This window comes from Haliotis rufescens, unplaced genomic scaffold (assembly GCF_023055435.1).
Source record: "Haliotis rufescens isolate VD_foot unplaced genomic scaffold, xgHalRufe1.0.p SCAF_7, whole genome shotgun sequence".
NCBI classification, from domain to species: domain Eukaryota; kingdom Metazoa; phylum Mollusca; class Gastropoda; order Lepetellida; family Haliotidae; genus Haliotis; species Haliotis rufescens.
Genome location: NW_025964361.1, coordinates 57,312,104 through 57,331,126, shown reverse-complemented (window position 1 = coordinate 57,331,126; position 19,023 = coordinate 57,312,104). Strand labels below are relative to the sequence as shown.

Sequence of the window (19,023 nt, the reverse complement as noted above, 5' to 3'; positions counted from 1 at the left end):
GCATGTCCTTAAATGTGATCGAAGTCAGAAGGAAGTAAACAGTACACTGCGGATGTTATCTTTTTTATTAAACCCTTGGATATTATGACAAATTTTGTAAATAATCTTCAGGACATTTTCTATCACAATCAGGTAATGTCCTAAGCTAATTAGACTACCCCAAAGTTTACACCTGAGATAGTGTAGCCTGCTTCAATGTGGTCTCCCCACACATTATGTTGACATGCCATCGTGGAATTAAAATACTGTTTTGAGGCACTCACAGACTTTATATATGGCAGTAGAATTCATTTCATTCCCCCCTCCCCATTTCCATTTTGCTGACAATGATGAACATCCATTTGTATTATGTAATTTAAAGTATGGAGGATATTGTTGCTTTGTAACAAATGTCTCATTAACTTTTCAAAGTGCAATCATTTCAAGGCAGGCCAAAATTCTTCAGGTGAAAACAATATATAATTGTGATAACTTTATTATTTCTTGTCAATATTTGAGATAATGTTAAACATAGTAGTTGTCATTTATCAATTCAACCTGATAATCATTATTCAGAAATGCAACATGTCTCATCAACAAGTGAAGGTCAGCAAATCAGTGCAACGACATCTGGTCATTAATCACATTGTGCAAAAAGAAACAGATGCGATGAAGAAGCTGAATGTTTTTTTGCTGAATATGATAGTTTCACCCAGGTCCAAGCCAGTGTAATGACCCAATTCCCAAATATCCAATGGAAATTGCAGTGGTAACAAAATTCCCCTGGGTGTCTACTACACTAAATGCTGCAATTAATTTGTCATTCAATCATGAGGATAGAGGCTTTGCATGACCTCCAGGGGCATTTAGGCCTCCATGCATCACCAGCCTGAACCTGTCTCCCGGCTAAATCCTATATTTCTGTCTTATTTGTGCATTTTTTGGTGGAGTCTGCTGCACTCCTGTATTGGAAATCTATACATGATTGAGTTGACCATTGCAGCGTCATGAGCTATACGGTTTGATTGGGGTTTGTCAAAGGCAAATCCTGAGGGGCCTCCACTGGGCCTGGACCCCCATTCTGAAAACCAAATGTAGTATGTTGTTGTCAGTAAAATTGACTGAAGAGAGTATTTTCGGATTTTGGACCTCTCCGTTTTGTAATTGCTGGATCTGATCTTGTTTGTCATTTGACGGAAACATTGATGTCACATTTCTTCATGTTTCAAGGTTTTAGTATTTCTGCAAGGTTTTGGAATTTGTATCCTTGATCAAGTTGATGCGAACATTATTATTATTTTTTCGTGGGTCATCAATATGCTGATCATATTTTTATGAAAAAATCATTTATTTATTTTTAACTTACAAGTTTTGACCTGGGGTTTGATTTTTATAGAAGAGACTTATGTCACATTTCTGAAAGGTTTCGGCTCCTTGATAATGCAATCAATCAATCATGAATTATTTGTTGGATCACAGATGTACCGATCCACTTTCATTGAGTTTTAGTTTTTACCCTTTTTTCGGGACCATGTCACAAACAAAATTATATTTAAGATTGCTAAGTGTTTTTACAATGATTATCAGCACTTATAGAGCACTCTTTTGACATTCCTAATTTACCAATTAATCTGTTGTAGCTTATTCCAGGCATAATGAATTCTGCTATTTGTTCTTGCCATACTGGCTTTGACATTTAACACACTAATCTACAGTCTGTGACTTTAGACATTTTTCCAAGCCTGAGTCTTGTAGAATTCTTTTTGGTTTAGTAAGCTCAGCAGACAATAGTCCATATGTTAACGCTAAACTCAACAGAAAATGAAGTTTAGAGCCTTGTTCTGGCGAATAGACTCAAAAGTTTTTGACTCAGGCTGTAATAGGGTTTAAAACTCTCAAGTACTTAGGTTGGGTTTTTTTCTTCTGTTTTCTTTCACTCGCCTGTCTGATATTCAAGTGAGTTTATTTTGTGGCCTGTTTGTTCATAGTGTGTCATCAACATCTCCTCCACAGAAAGCACTGGACTAATGAAGCTAAAACTACACATGCTTATTGTCCCACCAATGATGATACATGTACCCCAACTTGTTCAAGAGATTCAAGTCCAGTTTTCAATATGGCCATCATGTTTCCACAGCTGTGGTCTGGTGGCTGGAGAGTCTGCCCACAGGCAGGAAGGTCATGGTTCAAGGTCATGGTTCAACCCCCACATGTTGTTACCCTGCCTGGTGCTCTGCATTAAGGGGATAAAACAAAGAGTCTGTATACTGTGTGGGGGGTGTCTGTGTTAAACTGTGGCATGGTATCTCAGTGGGCTAGCACTATAAAACTGGCATTTGTCTTGACTAGTACAAGCAACCACACATGCATGCACATTGCTGTATAATGAAATACAGTAATCTCAAAAGCGACATTAAAGCCCGTTTCACTTCACCTCACCTTCTTGCCTTTACATGTTTTATGAGAAAGGCAAAAAATTACATCTTTGTCACTTGCTGGATGTCATCTGTTAAACAATTAGTTTTCATGGTGCAATATTCAATGCGTGTGAGACAGAAATGCTCACACAAGTTGTTTTAAAGGATGATCAATTGTATGTGGCAATTTACCACAGTTCAGAAATAGGATAAAAGAAGAAATTATTTTTGTTCACCTTTGATCCGGAAATTGCAGCTACTTTTAAGCACGCAAGCCGCCCTGCTTTCTGGGTGGCCAAGTTGGATGATTAGTTGCGGGGAAACATTATTTAGCTGGAGAGAGTATGTATTTAGGGAAGCAGCATTAGATGCAAGACCGTAGTAATTTATTGGGTGGTTCTCATCTCAACTTTCAACAATTTGGTCTCTGTACTGATGTACTGATTGTGTTTAATAAAATACTGCTTGAGGGAAACAGTGACCTTTAAAACGCTTCACTGTGTGAGGGGCGGTCGGGTAGCCTAGTGGTTAAAGCGTTAGCTCGTCACGCCGAAGACCCGGGTTCGATTCCCGACATGGGTACAATGTGTGAAGCCCATTTCTGGTGTCCCCCGCCGTGATATTGCTGGAATATTGCTAAAAGCGGCGTAAAACCATACTCACTCACTCACTTCACTGTGTGAAGATGTCGGGTGTAAAGAAAGGGTAACTATAGAGACATCCTTCTCTCACATGTGACATCGTTATGATCCTGGGTTCCCAGTGCCCCATGCTTGTGGTAAGAGCCAGCTAAAATGAGGATTGGGTGGTCTGTCACAGCGACTGATTAGCTTATTGTCTGTGATACCCTAATGGTGTGACTGGTTGCTCATGTTGCCAGTCACTGGTTTGTCTGAGCTAGACTAGATTTTGTTATGTTTACAGGTCGTTGTGATACAGTATTTGTGCTTGTGTTGATATATCAGGCCTTTGTGCTTGTGTCGATACATCATGCAGGCCTTGTGTTGATACGTCAGGCTTTGGTTCCTGTGTCGATACATCAGGCCTTGTGTTGATACATCAGGCTTTGGTTCCTGTGTCGATACATCAGGCCTTGTGTTGATACATCAGGCTTTGGTTCCTGTGTCGATACATCAGTCCTTGTGTCGATACATCAGGCCTTTGTGCTTGTGTCGATACATCAGGCTTTGGTTCCTGTGTTGATACGTCAGGCTTTGGTTCCTGTGTTGATACATCAGGCCTTGTGTTGATACGTCAGGCTTTGGTTCCTGTGTCGATACATCAGGCCTTGTGTTGATACATCAGGCTTTGGTTCCTGTGTCGATACATCAGGCCTTGTGTTGATACATCAGGCTTTGGTTCCTGTGTTGATACATCAGTCCTTGTGTCGATACATCAGGCCTTTGTGCTTGTGTCGATACATCAGGCTTTGGTTCCTGTGTTGATACGTCAGGCTTTGGTTCCTGTGTTGATACATCAGTCCTTCTGTCGATACATCAGGCCTTTGTGCTTGTGTCGATACATCAGGCTTTGGTTCCTGTGTTGATACGTCAGGCTTTGGTTCCTGTGTTGATACATCAGTCCTTGTGTCGATACATCAGGCCTTTGTGCTTGTGTTGATACATCAGGCTTTGGTTCCTGTGTCGATACAGCAGGCCTTGTGTTGATACATCAGGCTTTGGTTCCTGTGTCGATACATCAGGCCTTGTGTCGATACATCAGGCCTTTGTGCTTGTGTTGATATATCAGGGTTTGTGTTGATACATCAGGCCTTGTGTCAATACATCAGGCCTTTGTGCTTGTGTCGATACATCATGTAGGCCTTGTGTTGATACGTAAGGCTTTGGTTCCTGTGTTGATACATCAGGCCTTGTGTCGATACATCAGGCTTTGGTTCCTGTGTCGATACATCAGGCCTTGTGTTGATACATCAGGCTTTGGTTCCTGTGTTGATACATCAGGCCTTGTGTCGATACATCAGGCCTTTGTGCTTGTGTTGATAAATCAGGCCTTGTGTTATACTTCAGGCCTTTGTGCTTGTGTTGATACAGCAGCCCTTTATACTTATGTGGTTGCATCAGGTGAGGTATGACTAGCCTGGTCCTGCTGTAATTTCATGACTTTTGATCATAGAATAATAGGACAAATTCTCCGAAAATTGGCAAAGGAGATGACAACTGTTTGTGAAATGGCCCTGAAGTAATTGACTTTACAGGAAGCTGCTCTTATATCTCCACTGATTCACTCAGTAGTCAGCCAGATTGATTCCATGTGTCGTATGGTGAGGGAATGTAGCAGCGATGCGCTGTGTGTGAAAAGTAACAGTAATCTAATCACAGTTAAAGTAGACCTCACTTTTCTCATCAAGAAGCCGATAAAATCAGCCCCTCCTTGATTGCAGCTTACCCAAAGGTTGCACCAACAATTGGTATTGACAAGACGTTGCTGGCAGCAGGGCTACGGACATATTGCTGACATAGGTGATATTTTGCCAGGTATCGATCTTGGAATTGATCTTGTCATAGATTCCTGCAGATCATTGAGGTTTAGTCTGGCAAATGCGGACAGTGATATGCGATCAGGCCTCCTGGAAACAGGAGGCTAAAGCTCTCATTAGATTGATAACAAATCCCGTTTTTAAATCAGTAAATTTGAAACCCTGCTTTTTCCAAGGCGTTGTAATGCCTGTGATTTTGTAACACGATGGTGATTTCCGTGTGAGTCTCTTGGGTACTTTGATCCAAACGGTCGTAGATGGTGAGAAATGCTGGGAGAAACGGCTGACAGGAAATGAACATAAACGTATAAGTGGAATGGAATTATGGGTAGACAGCGGTGGCATTTATCCGCCTTAGGCTCTCTGTTATGGTGACAGATGGTGAGACCGATGGTATTTCTGTATTTGGTAGCGCTGTGCAAGAGAAATGACACAAGATAAAATATATCCACTAAAGGATTTGGTCAAGTTTGAAGAAGTAAAGATATTATTTATCATCTTGACACAGGGAGATTAGATTGTACATCATTAGTGGGGTATTTGCAGAATGGTTGACCTTTGAAAGTGGAGTTGAGTGATGATCTTTCCTGGTTTCACAGTCACAGGAATAGTCTTGAAAGGCTTGAAAAATAATGCCTCAGAAGTGATAGATGACATTGAAATAGCTTTCTGTTCTAATTCACACTATGAGATATCTTTGTCAAGACATTGAAATAATTATGCAGTCAACAATTTCAGCATACTTGGAAGATTAACGTTTAATTTGTGAAAATATATTTTTTTTATACAAAACAAGCCGCTACTTTTACATTGAAAAGAAACCCCAGTGAAATAAGTGATTGAACCTGTGGAAAATCTAGACTTGCTTCTTTTTGAGCTCCAGCATTACAGTAAGGGTTGGGCAGAAGGGAAAATAATATGGCCCAGGGACTGTGAGACAGACTACAATTGTTCAGGTACACAGTATGGAAGTGTAGTGAACTATGTCGGGATGATTGTCTCAAACACTGTTTAATACTTAGTAAATGACCTCTTGTTGCAAGATCTATGCTATATTTTGTCATTAATTAAGGACTACCTGTTTCACACACACATTTGCTACAAAAAAAAGTTTTATCAAACATGTCAAAGTAAGTGTGCAAATGGAAGCAGTTTTTTTAATGCGGTTCATTGTTTTGAGTAGCTCAATATAGGCAATCATGAGGTCTATAGTAAGTCAGTTTTTATGATTACGAGAGTTCAAGGTCATGGGTTTGATCCCCGGCCATGTCATACCAAAACTTCTTAAAAGATTGTACTTGTTGTTACCCTGCCTGGCATTGGCATGGGGACAAAACAAGGACTGGTTGGCTTGGTGTCAGTATACTGTGTTGGGTACCATTGGGTATCGGTGGGTTACTATTAAACCAGAAAATGTCCGGACTAGTACAAGCAGCTACATGCACACAAATACAAACACATGTGCATGCATGTCGCTGTGTAAGTACAATAATCTTGAACACGACATTAAACCCCATTTCATTTCACCTTTCTCCTCCTCTAAGCGTAGCCTTTTCACAATATGATGTCCAATGGCACACACACTGTTTCTGGCTGTGACACTCTTTGAGCAGACAGGAAGCAAGGAAAGGAGAGTGAGAACATACCTGTGGACCTGTCATCACATTTGTGCTAATATGTGCAGTGCCTCTGTGCACAGAGATGGTAAACTGTGCCAGTTGACTTGTTTGCTGAAACTTCATCAAGTGACACAATAAAAATTCTGCCATGTTGTTGGTTTGTTGTTTAACGCCGAACTCAGCAATATTCCAGCTATATGATGGACGGTCTGTAAATAATCGAGTCTGGACCAGACAATCCAGTGATTGACATCATGAACATCGATCCATGCAATTGGGATACGATGACGTGCATCAACCAAGTCAGAAAGACTGACCACCCGATCCTGTTAGTCGCCTTTTACGACAAGCATAGTCGCCTTTTCTGCCATGTAATATCCTCAAAAAGATGGTGAGGTGAGGTGAATTAAGGTTTAACGTCACGTCCCAGATTATTGCACTTATATAGCAACCTGTGCGCATGCATGCGGGCGGGCGGGCGGGCGGGTGGGTGGCTGCTTGCTTGTACTAGTCCGGACTGATGCCGATTTATAGTACTAGCCCACTTTGATACCATGCGGGAGTTCAACATGAATACCCCACTCAGACTCTGAGCTGATCAGTCCTTGTTTTAGCCCCTTAATGCCGAGTGCCAGACAAGGTAACAACAAGTACCATCTTTTAACATCTATGATCAAACCCCAACCCTTCAACTCTTCGAGCAGAAACTTTACCACTAGACCTCTGAGGCAGTCCCCCTTAAACCTCTGGGTTAGAATAGGTCTTCAGCAACCCATGCTTAATGTAAGAGGCGAATATGCTTGTCGAGGCAACTAAGGCAAATAAGGGGATCATGTGGTCACTCGCAGACTTAGTTGATGCATGTCTGGTCCAGACTGGATTATTTACAGACCACCGTCATGTAGCTGGAAGATTGCTGAGTGCGGCGTTTAACAACAAACAAACAATGATTTGGGTTTTCTGATGTGTGGATGGCTGAAAATCATGTTGGTTGGTTGGTTTGTTGTTTAACGCCGCACTCAGCAATATTTCAGCTATATGACGGCGGTCTGTAAATAATCGAGTCTGGACCAGACAATCCAGTGATTAATGTCATGAGTATTGATCCACGTAACTGGGATCGATGACATGCATCAACCAAGTCAGCGAGCCTGACCACCCGATCCCGTAAGTCGCCTTTTACGACAACCATAGTCACCTTTTACGGCAAGCATGGGTTGTTGAAGACTTATTCTACCCCGGAATATTCACGGGTCGAAAATCATGTAATAAATGAAGCAATATGTCATAAATGGATCAGTTCACTCAAACATTGTAGTCATACATTGTTTTAAAGATGCTTTATTGAGTAAAAATACTTCATAATGTATTTTAAGAATGATGTCATATGACAAAGAGATTATTAGCCTTGTTAGTTTCCATATTGTAGATATAACATATTAGAAATAAAAATATGTATTATGCTTGATAAAGGCCGATGGATATGGATTATGGTTATGGAAACACACTTGGCAAATAATTTTGATATATTATCCACCTACACAGGGGAACAATGACAGATCCAAGATCATGTTTACAGTGTTTGGCCTTCAGCAGCAAACAGAAGCCTTGTCTGTGCATTGAATAATATTTGATGTTGGGGTATTTTGATTACAGGCTGGAGAAAGTGATAAAAATGGTGTGTCCTTGATGTGAGCCTGAATAATGTCACGCTTGTTCTTTACAGATGCAGTGATTGAGGAGCAGTCAGTATTGTAGGATGTTGGTTTATGAACCAAGCAGCTATGGTGCTTGATGATTGTGGAGAACATTGATCGTGGAAGTGTTGCTTGTATCCAGTGGAGATTTAGGGCTCTGGCTCATTTAGCTTCAAACATAATATATATAATATATAACATAATATAATATATTGACACCAATGATGAAAATACACCTTCATTTTATTCAAGTACACTGTGACCAACTACCCAGACTTGTTAAAACTGAACTTTAATAGGTTTTACTAGCAATAAAAATGCATGAGGGATCGAACCTGATCATGATGTATAGCTTTGACAGGAAATGCAATATGGCTGTCATCTGAGGAGGACATCTATGCTTTATGACATTTGTAGAGTGACCCATGAAGATCCGGTTTGATCTGGTTCCCAGCAACCATGCTTGTCGCAAGAGGCGACTAACAGGATTGAGTGGTCAGACTTGCTGACTTGGTTGATGTATGTCATTGTATCTCAATTGCGCAGATCGATGTTCATGATGTCATTCACTGGATTGTCTCATCCAGATTATTTTCAGACCGCTGTCATATATCTAGAATATTGCTGAGTGACAATTCCAATGATGCCTCGTCAGTGTTTAGATGACAAGAGGTCATATCGGAGGTACCATGTTGATAGGACCGCCTCCGTTGTCTGATGGTAGAGCCCGGGGTTCGATCCCCGGCCACGTCATACCAAAAGACATTAAAAGATGGTACTTGTTGTTACCCTGTCTGGCGCTCGGCATTAAGGGGCTAAAACAAGGACTTGTCGGCTCGGAGTCAATATACTGTGTCTGAGTGGGGTATTCATGTTAAACTGTGACATGGTATCTCAGTGTGCTAGCACTATAAATATGCATCAGCCCGGACTAGTACAAGCAGCCACACACACACACGTGCAAGCACGTTGCTATATAAGTGCAATAATCTTGGACGCGACGTTAAACCCCATTTCACCTCACCATGTCGATAGTCTTTGGATGGATGTTTTACATCATGATGTAAATAACACCAACAACAAACATTCCTATGATCAGAAGAAGTCTCTCGTCCATTCATCATTGTACATTTCCAACTATGTCATGAGCATGTGTTTATGAATTACTATCAAATAGTGATGATGCCAGGTGTTTGCGAAAAATGGGAGCGTATCCTGCCCTACTGGTGGCATCCATCACAAACACATGCAAAGGCAACTCAGTTGTTCACCTGACAAAACATGGGAACATATGCTATTAGTCAAAATAAGGAATTGCATTGGACATAAATTTTGTCACTGATGCATCAGATTTGGGAATGTCCTCCATGGTCTACAATAACAAGTTTTTGAAAAACGTTCCGGGCCTTGTAACCTTAATGAAACAACTTATGAGCAAGAGTGGTATGAGGCTCTTAGAACTCTTGCAACAGCAACGGACACGCCGTTAAGTATGGGGGTGGTGGAAGCCGATGAGATTGGTCTTTGGACTGTATCAAATTTTGCTGACAACACCCCACACCCACACCCACCTCCCTTTAATGTAACATTTTTTCGTGACCTTCCGTGTTCACATTTATGACTATCAGTTTTTCATGGCCTCCCCTCCTCCCAACCCTATAGTTGTGATACCTATTGGTAGTGCTCCCCATCTCACTGGTCCCCCTCCCCCCGACCCTATAGTTGTGATACCTATTGGTAGTGCTCCCCATCTCACCGGTCCCCCTCCCCCCGACCCTATAGTTGTGATACCTATTGGTAGTGCTCCCCATCTCACTGGTCCCCCTCCCCCCGACCCTATAGTTGTGATACCTATTGGTAGTGCCCCCCATCTCACTGGTCCCCTATGATAAGTGACCTGTTCCTAACCACCATGAGTATACTGACTGCAACCATTGAATCACTGTGATCTAAGAGAAACAATAATGTTCTCATATTGTTATTGTATTTTCCTTGTTCCAGTTGGTGGGAGGAGAGTTTGACATTGAGGTGAACTTTGTGATCCAGGAAGCGCAGAACATCCTCCACATGCTGCAGCTGCTGAAGACATGTCCCATCACACTGCAGGTGAGTCGTGGGAGCAGGAAGAGGGATCCTAGTATACTGGTAGTCTCAAAGTATGCACCCTCCATTGTATACCATCGTCTGTGCCCAGGGGGGCACAGGTGGCCCAGTCGTCCAAGGCGCCATGATTCGCTGTGCAGAGTTGTGTCCCTTGGGCACGCCAGAAACCTATGATTGTGGGTTCAAATCCCAGTTCACCCCGATTATGTTTCTAGGCTTGTCAACACCATACCCGTGCTCGTGGGTTTCACTGAAGTGGTAAATTTCTTAATCTCATTAAAATCAGATCTTAGTTTTCGCTACTGCTAAACAAAGATCTGAGGACATCCTATTACTGGTCACGTTAGAACAACCTTCGCGAATTGTGACCCAACCAATGAAATGACTGAGAAGAAATCAACATTAGCCAATCAGAAAGCAGCTTTTTTGAGCTTTACGACACTAGTTTCAAACTGGCGACTACGCTTCGAAACACCCGGAATACCCCATGTTAAATATTTCGTGGTAGCATGATTAGAAAACACATTCCGACTGTCACTTTCATGATCTGGTAAGAGACGCTCTGATTGGTTGGATGAAAGTTTGTTTTGACGTGACCCGTAATGGGATGTCCTCAGACCCTTGTTTAGCGATAGCGAGAACTAAGATCTGATTTTAATGAGATTGTAAATTTCTGAGACCTGCATCACTTCTGGCTTTCCTCCCACATTAAGCTGACATGCCGCGATATAACTGGAATACTGTTAAAAGCGGTGTTAAACCTAACTCACTCACTTGTCTGTGCCCAAAGCTTTTGAGTGAACTTGCAATTTGGCACTTTCAGTAGATTTTGGGGTGTTATTATGGATTATTATTAACTGCTTACTTGTCCAAACAGAATGTCACTAGGCTCAAGTTATTGACACATCATCTGCTCACCAGGATGTTTCCCCCTTTGCCAGAGTTTACCCTAGGGACTTAACAGAATGCAGCCCTCTTTGTCATTTTCAACCCTGTATGTTATGTAATGGAGAAATCACTCGAATCTGTTGATTCTGGAAGTAGAGGCAACCTATAGCTGCGGCAGTTTTACTTGCACAAAATGCACGTTGTGAATGGCCAGTGAACTCCTGGCTTAGAATTCATAATGATATCATAATGGTTAATGTCTATTTCTGTTCTGAAACCCAACTAAAATCTTCACCTGGAAGTACTTGGAAAGATTATGTGGGATGAATGATAAATCTCAAGTCAAAAGCACCTAATCTTGAATTCAGAATTCAATTCAAAGGAAACTTTTCTTTATTGCTAAAAATCCAATTTTATCTGCCGTTGATTCTTGTATTTGGTGCATTATACTGTCGTAAGGAAAATGGGACCTCCTTTAACATCAATTGCCTCCTGAAAATACAGAAGAATACATGAACTGTCCATGGGATTAACATTGAGATTATTTCATGATTTTGAGATGGTGTCATGGCTCCATGGATTCCATTTGGCTCCAATCACAACCAAATCTTCCGTCTCCTTTAAAAGTAACTTAGGGAGCAATTAGGCTCCTTGGAAAATTACTTTGGGAGCAATTTGTCTGTTGGAAAATTATGTTCACTTTGAGGGTTGCTGCAAAAGGATTTGTGCACCCTAACAGGTCACGCTGGTGCCATTCATCTTCTAACCAGACGTGGTATAAGCCAGGCAGACCTTCTGTGGCATATTACTAGGAACATGGCTTTTTATGTGCAAGTTGTGCCCGAGAGGTAATTAAATAAAGTGAGGGAAATAAAGATGAAGGAGAATGATGGGATTGATAACCAATAACTAGATCGGCATACGGAGAGCCATCTTCAATTGTGTGGGCATTTTAGACAAATTCATCTATGCAAGCAGAGCTTGGGTCCACACTCTCCTGTCATGGCCACTGCCTGAATTTGTGCAGATGCTTGGTCCACAAATACCCACTGGACAATCCATGTTGAATTTATGGTGAAAATGTGGTTCCGTTTTTTCCTGTGTCTGCATTGAGCTTGTGATTGAAAAAGCATGTTTATGTCTGTGCTGTCCTTTGATGTTGGTAAAAGTCCAGCTTTGTCCTTTGAGCAAAATTGCAGTATTGAAAGTGGAAAATTGGTCTGATGACTGATCATGTGCTTCATTTCATGTGTGTGTGTGTGAGGGTACCCTCATCAGTACTTGTATACATGAAGGATGAAGGAATGGGAGATGCAGAGTCAGCGGATTTCAACAATTTGTCAATTTCTTTAAAAATCTCTGTGTTAAAAGGTATATGCCTGTAGATTAGCAATTAAGCTACTTAAAGAATCCATTAATGGAACTTACTTTAAATCAGTGGTTTAGAGAATCCTAAAATGAAGAAGGTTACATTAAAGCATCCTCTTAAAAAAGTAACACCTGAATACAATGCATAATTTACGTGACGGTAGGATTCACTTGAGTTGGTTGGTTGGTTTGTTGTTTAACGCCACACTAAGCAATATTCCAGCTATATGACGGCGGTCTGTAAATAATCAAGTCTGGACCAGACAATCCAGTAATTGACATCATGAGCATCGATCCACGCAATTGGGATCGATGACATGCATCAACCAAGTCAGCGAGCCTGACCACCCGATCCTGTTAGTCACCTTTTACGACAAGCATAGTCACCTTTTACGGCAAGCATGGGTTGCTGAAGACCTATTCTATCCCGGAATCTTCACGGGTTGATTCACTTGAGAAAATGTTTACAAGAATTGTTGCATTCGTTACTTCTGTATACTGATTGTAGGGCAATTGCCTTGCATTTTGTTAGCTTCTTCACTGCTGATCTGGAGTAGCCTAGAGGATAAAGCTTTTGCTCATCACACTGATGATCTGCGTTTTAATTCTTAACATGGGTGCAATGTGTGGAGCCCATGTTCCCTGGCCATTTCTGCCATGGTATTGCTGGGATATTGCTAAAAGCATTGTAAAACTGCACAATCACTCACTCACTCATTTACTCATTTACTCACTCATTTACACACTCTCTCACTCTCGCACTCACTCACTCTGGCGTTCCTTTGCCATGATGTGGCTGGAATATTGCTAAAGCTTTGAAACATACTCTCACTCACTCACTCACTCACTCACTCAATGCTTCTTGCTATCCCTTAGTTGAGCAAGAATCCGCTGGTCAAAAGTTTCAATCTTATCATGGCTTATCAGGACAGTACCGTGCTCATGGGTTTCACCAGAGTAATACATGTCTCAGATTTTCATCACTTTGGTCTTTCCTACAAGAACAGAAATACTTTTCAAAGCAGAGTTTAAACCAACTGGTCTGTCAGTAATGATAATGGGTTATAATGGGTTGTAACGAGAAATGCACAACAGACAGCTGTCATTGTTCCTCTGGGCACCGGCTCCATTACAGGTGTAGAGATCAATAGATTCCATCAATGCCCAACCATTGATACATGTCAGCAACATAACAGGATGTGTCATAAGTATGGATGTGAATATGAACATACTTTGAAAAGAACCCACATGGATTCCAGGTTAGAGTTGGTCCCTACCAACCTTCTCTGGATGTAAGAGACTCAATGACTCATATTGCAGGAATATTGCAGGAATATTCCTGCAATATTGATGAGTGTGACATTAAACACGCATTCTCACACCTCATCATATTCTGGGTAGGGGAAAGAGGATAATCAAGTATTTTCGGTACTGGAAACAGTACAAACATTTTTTAAATTGGTGCTGTTCCTGCTTTGAAAACTGATTCCAACCCATGATCCGATGTTATTTTTTAATTACTTGGTTTGCAGATGGACACTGCCACAAAATTTGCAAATTTGAGATTATTAAACAAAAAGAAAAAACACAACTTCAAAGTAGGCCAATGTAGAAGGAAGAGTATGGTTTCACGTGTTATTCACTCAACATGTTTCCTTCATTTCAGCTTTTCCCCTCTACTTTTGTACTGACCATTCTTTTATGAGGTCACACCACCAACTTTGAAAAAAGATCAATAAAACATGTGATCCATAATGAATGCCTTGTTTTGCTGAATGTCAAAAAGCCACATTTACTCATTTAGCTGACAATGTAGTAGAAGCATTGTCTATTTGGGTGTGATCTATAATGACCTCTTGCATTGTCATTAGGTGTTGTCAGAGCATGGAAACTGCTTTGAAATTAACTCTATTTCTTTCTGTGACACTCATTATCATTCTTGTTTGTAAATCTCATGCGTGAGTGACATCCTGTACGTGAAGCATGGCGCTGCCTCGGTGAACACCAAGTGATCATGGGACTTGATGGATGTCATTGCTCCAATGTCAAAGCGTGACAATTGATTTGTTATTGATAACCAGCACAGGTCACTCAATGGATTGATTTTGCTTGGAATAATTGGCGCTTATTAACATTGATTGAATAGGAAGACAAGTACCACATGGTTGGTGTCAGAGATTTACAATGAAGATCTTATGGCCAAAATGGCTGCCAGATTGTGGAGGCATGTACCACATGTTTGGTGTAGGGGTTTAATACAGTGGAGATCTTATGGCCACAATGGCTGCCAGATCGTTGAGGCAAGTAAGCAATCCTTTGTGTGGGAGTTTAATACAGTGGAGATCTTATGGCCACAATGGCTGCCAGATCCTTGAGGCAAGTACGCAATCCTTTGTGTGGGAATCTACTTCAATGGTGATCTGATTTGTGCCAATGGTCATGTCAGGACCCAGATAATGACCCTGTTAAACTCACTCACTACACAACAGTTTAAATCCTTACAAAATGTCCTACAGATGTTTATAATGATATTACAATACACAATTGCAGATGCAAAATAGAATAATACAGTTCAATAATCACTGTGAAGGTAGATCTGTCAACAGCCTGGTGAATATAAATGAATATTTGAGTGTAATCAGATATGAAACAAGAAGAAAAACTCATGTTGTTTCATGTGGATGATAATGATTATTGTGGACCTGATATGTCCTTTAGTTGACGGTACCAAGTCACCATCAGGCCGATCAATAACTACATGTAACGTAAGATCACGATTGTGAAATCTGTTTGGAAGAGTTTGAACCTTGTTATTAAAATGACTGGCACGCAAATAGGTCATCAGTGTCAGATAAGCTAGATATTTACGTTAAATACATGGACTAAATCCCCATTACCCAAGTCATTTTGAGTAATGTTTTTTTATGTACAAATGTGCATGAAAAATATTTTGAATAAACCGTGAAGATCGGGGGTAGTATAGGTCTTCAGCCACCCATGCTTGCCATAAAAGGTGACTATGCTTGTCGTAAGAGGCGACTAACGGGATCGGGTGGTCAGGCTAGCTGACTTGGCTGATGCTACATCATCGTATCCCAATTGTGTAGATCGATGCTCATGATATCAATCACTGGATTGTCTGGTCCAGATTCTATTATTTACATACAGCCGTCATATAGCTGGAATTTTGGAATATTGCTGAGTGAGGTGTTAAACAACAAACCAACCAATAATTACCCAATGTACCCTTTTCAACTTACCTGTATTTCTTTACAGACATCCTACATCACACATCACATATCACACATCACATATCACATAAATAATGCATACAAAGGATGCTACATCCTGCTTATTGTTGATGTTGTAAGTTTATGTGACGTGTTACACATCTGGGGCAGCACACGAACAGATACAATCAGAAGTCACCGGAAACTATTTGTCTGAATATCTACTTACTGGTGTACAAATACCCAATAGACTGAACCCGAGGGAGTGAAAACATATTCAATACCCGAGGAAAACTAATAGTACCCAATGTGAATGATAATTTGTGAGTAAATACTCAATGGCTCACAAGAATATCTGGAGCTGAGCGTCAGCCTCTCATTAAGTGAAGAAGATCTGATGAAAACAAGAAAAGAAAATCCAATTATCTGATTGAAACTATAGCACAGCTACAGATAAGCGTAAAATACCCCCCAAAATATTCAAAACCCAATTACTTTCAATGAACATGCATACAGAAATGCATGCATTAAATGAAAAACTCAAATATATAAAATAAGCACATGTAAATACCCAATGAAGCTTTTTCAGCATGTGTCCAAAGGAGCTAATTTCTGAAACACATTTACGAGCTAATTTACTTTCCAAGTCAAACCTATACATTTAGAACAGTTATATACATCTAAAACATTATTTCATTTTTTAAAAATCTTATAATGTTCTCTAATTTGGGGAAAACCCAACATAGTGATGAATAGATGAGTGAAAAAATACCAGTTACCCAATGAAAAATGTAATAACCCAATTAAAATAGAAATTCTAGAATAAAAACTCAATTTCTCAAAAAGTTATCTGGAGCTCTGCTCTTGGCCTGTCCTCATTAGGCTTGTGATGAAGAAACAGCATTGAGGACAAATCATGGAACAAGCTGATGGAATCTTCAAACCAGCTAGAGTTCTAAGTGTTGATTGGTGAGAAATGACGATGGCTGTCTGCTGGTCATGTCCTTGTGTTCACTGTACAGCTTGAACTGTCGTGTATTGACATTTTAAGTTAATTTATCTCCAATATATATAGTGAGACAGTCAAATTGTCAAAGATTTGGTGTGGTATAAACAAGACTTGACGTCAATGCATTGTGAACTTGTTGCATGATGTCATCGAGCTGTGTGACATCACCAATGAAATGTCACTGTACATTAGAAATTGATAGAAATACATAAATGCAGATTATTTTTTTTATCCACCCTTGAACCTATGGAAAATATTAAGATTTCAGACAGCTGAACATTGTATTTTTAGGTTGTTAAAATATTTATAAAGGTTAAAACTATTAATGATACTGTTATGCAAAACTAAACACGGTGAGGGATTTGCCGTATGTTTCTGTGAATAAATGTGCTCAGAGCAATAGATTGTACACTTGTTTTCTCCTGTGTTCAATTGCAAAGTTAGATTAAATCACCCAGATTTTGAAAATGCCTTGGAAAAAGTTCAATATTTGGAATACGGACCAGCACAGTTTGCCAATGCATGATACTCCTGGATGACATATGTTTTGGAAATACACATGCTGTTGTTTCTACACACTGTTGTTTTGAAAGCCACTTGCTTATGTCTGACCCATGTTGTAAGAGGTGACTAAATGGATCAGGTGGTCAGGCTTGGCAACATGGTTGATTGCATAGGTGATCACTGGATTGTTTTGTCCATACCTGATTATTTCCGGACTGCCATCATATACTGGTAGACGGAATATTGATAAGTGTGTTCAACCCCCCAAAACCATGTTTATGTCTTGCCAGTATCTACCGTCCTACCCTTTTTAGCTCCTGGTTTGAAAAACAGGGTAATATTGCAATCACCATGACCCTCTGTCAGCTGTCCGTTTTCTGTTTCCGGAGCAGAACTTCAAAACCGTAAAACATTTCTTGCTGAAACTTGCTCTACAGATCAGTCTAATTGTGAACTGGTGCCTTTTGAAGATTAGGGATTTTGACAAATACTCAACAGCATTATTTTCTTCTTCACTGAACTGAAGGTATCCAATGGCGGTGAAGCAAAAGTGGGTATAAGTAGCTCAACTCCATTTCCGAATTGCACCAGACCGGGGAGATATGTCATCTCCTGATGTAATCAGAAAAGAGTTTTTATTAATTTCTGTCAAGCTGTCAGACTTGTCAATGTGTAGTTTCTAAAGTGGGCAGAATACACAATTGTTCACACATGACCCTTTAGAACTACGTACTTTGCAGAAAATCCAGCACGTTCTGTATCTAATTGTTCTATTCAGAAGCACACAGGCACGAACGCATGCATGCATGCACACAGACACACCGACACATGGTACATTTAGAAGCACTCACAGTTGATATGTCTGTGTTAAGAAGGAAGTTATATGGGTGGATCTATACATGAAGCTCAGCTGTTGCACAACTATGGTTATTTTTTAGGGCAGTAGAAAATCATTTTTTCTTCAACATGAGAGATTCTTTAACATCTTGGATCAATGATATTGATGTGTGAGGGTTACAGGTTAGGAATATGGGTAAAGACATTCCCTATAACACAATATTTCAGCCAGTATGCCAGGTTTATTACAGCGGCATGTAAGACACCTGGTCAAGGCAGGAAAACCAGTGGTGGACGTCATGAGCAAGTTCCAAGCTGTGGGGTCACGATGACATGGAATCAGCCAGGTTACACATTGGAACAACAGGTTCCTATTTGTAGTTGGACTGCCTCCATGGTTGAGTGGATAGACCGGCGGACCAGAGAGGGGAAGGTCAGTTGAAAGATGGGACTTGTTACCCTGCCTGGCATTCTGCTGTGAGGTATTACAACAAGGATTGGTTGGCTGGAAGTCAGTATACTGTGTCTGAGTTGTCTATTTATGTTAAAACTGTGGGGTGGTATTTCAGTCATTGTCGAAGTAACTGCATGCCCAATTGCACGTGGCTGGTAACGAGTTGCATGAAATTTTCCTCCACCGGCCCGACTGTCTGGCAGATAATTTCAAGACATATTCAGGTTTTTTTTATTTGATTTGTCTCTTATCTTTTGCGATGTTTCAATATTTATAATGTCTGAATGCAGGCAGGTAACTTTGAAGATGGGCAGGAAACACTTAGGTCACCTGCCCGACTGTCTTGCTGGGTTTTAAAATTATATCAAATACTGATATCCGTGAGCTGGAACTGTAAAACAGGCAAAAGTCCAGACTAGAA

At 40.6% G+C, this 19,023-nt stretch overlaps 1 protein-coding gene across 6 annotated transcripts in view; it reads left to right on the top strand.

Moving 5' to 3' along the window:
* Nucleotides 1-19,023, top strand: part of LOC124122199 (neurobeachin-like) — a 244,798-nt gene that overhangs the window by 26,048 nt on the left and 199,727 nt on the right. For all 6 annotated transcript variants that reach the window (XM_048387655.1, XM_048387658.1, XM_048387659.1 and 3 more), the window contains exon 2: nucleotides 10,211-10,315. In XM_048387655.1, the coding sequence (XP_048243612.1) occupies nucleotides 10,211-10,315 (105 nt within the window). The remainder of the gene's footprint in view (nucleotides 1-10,210; nucleotides 10,316-19,023) is intronic.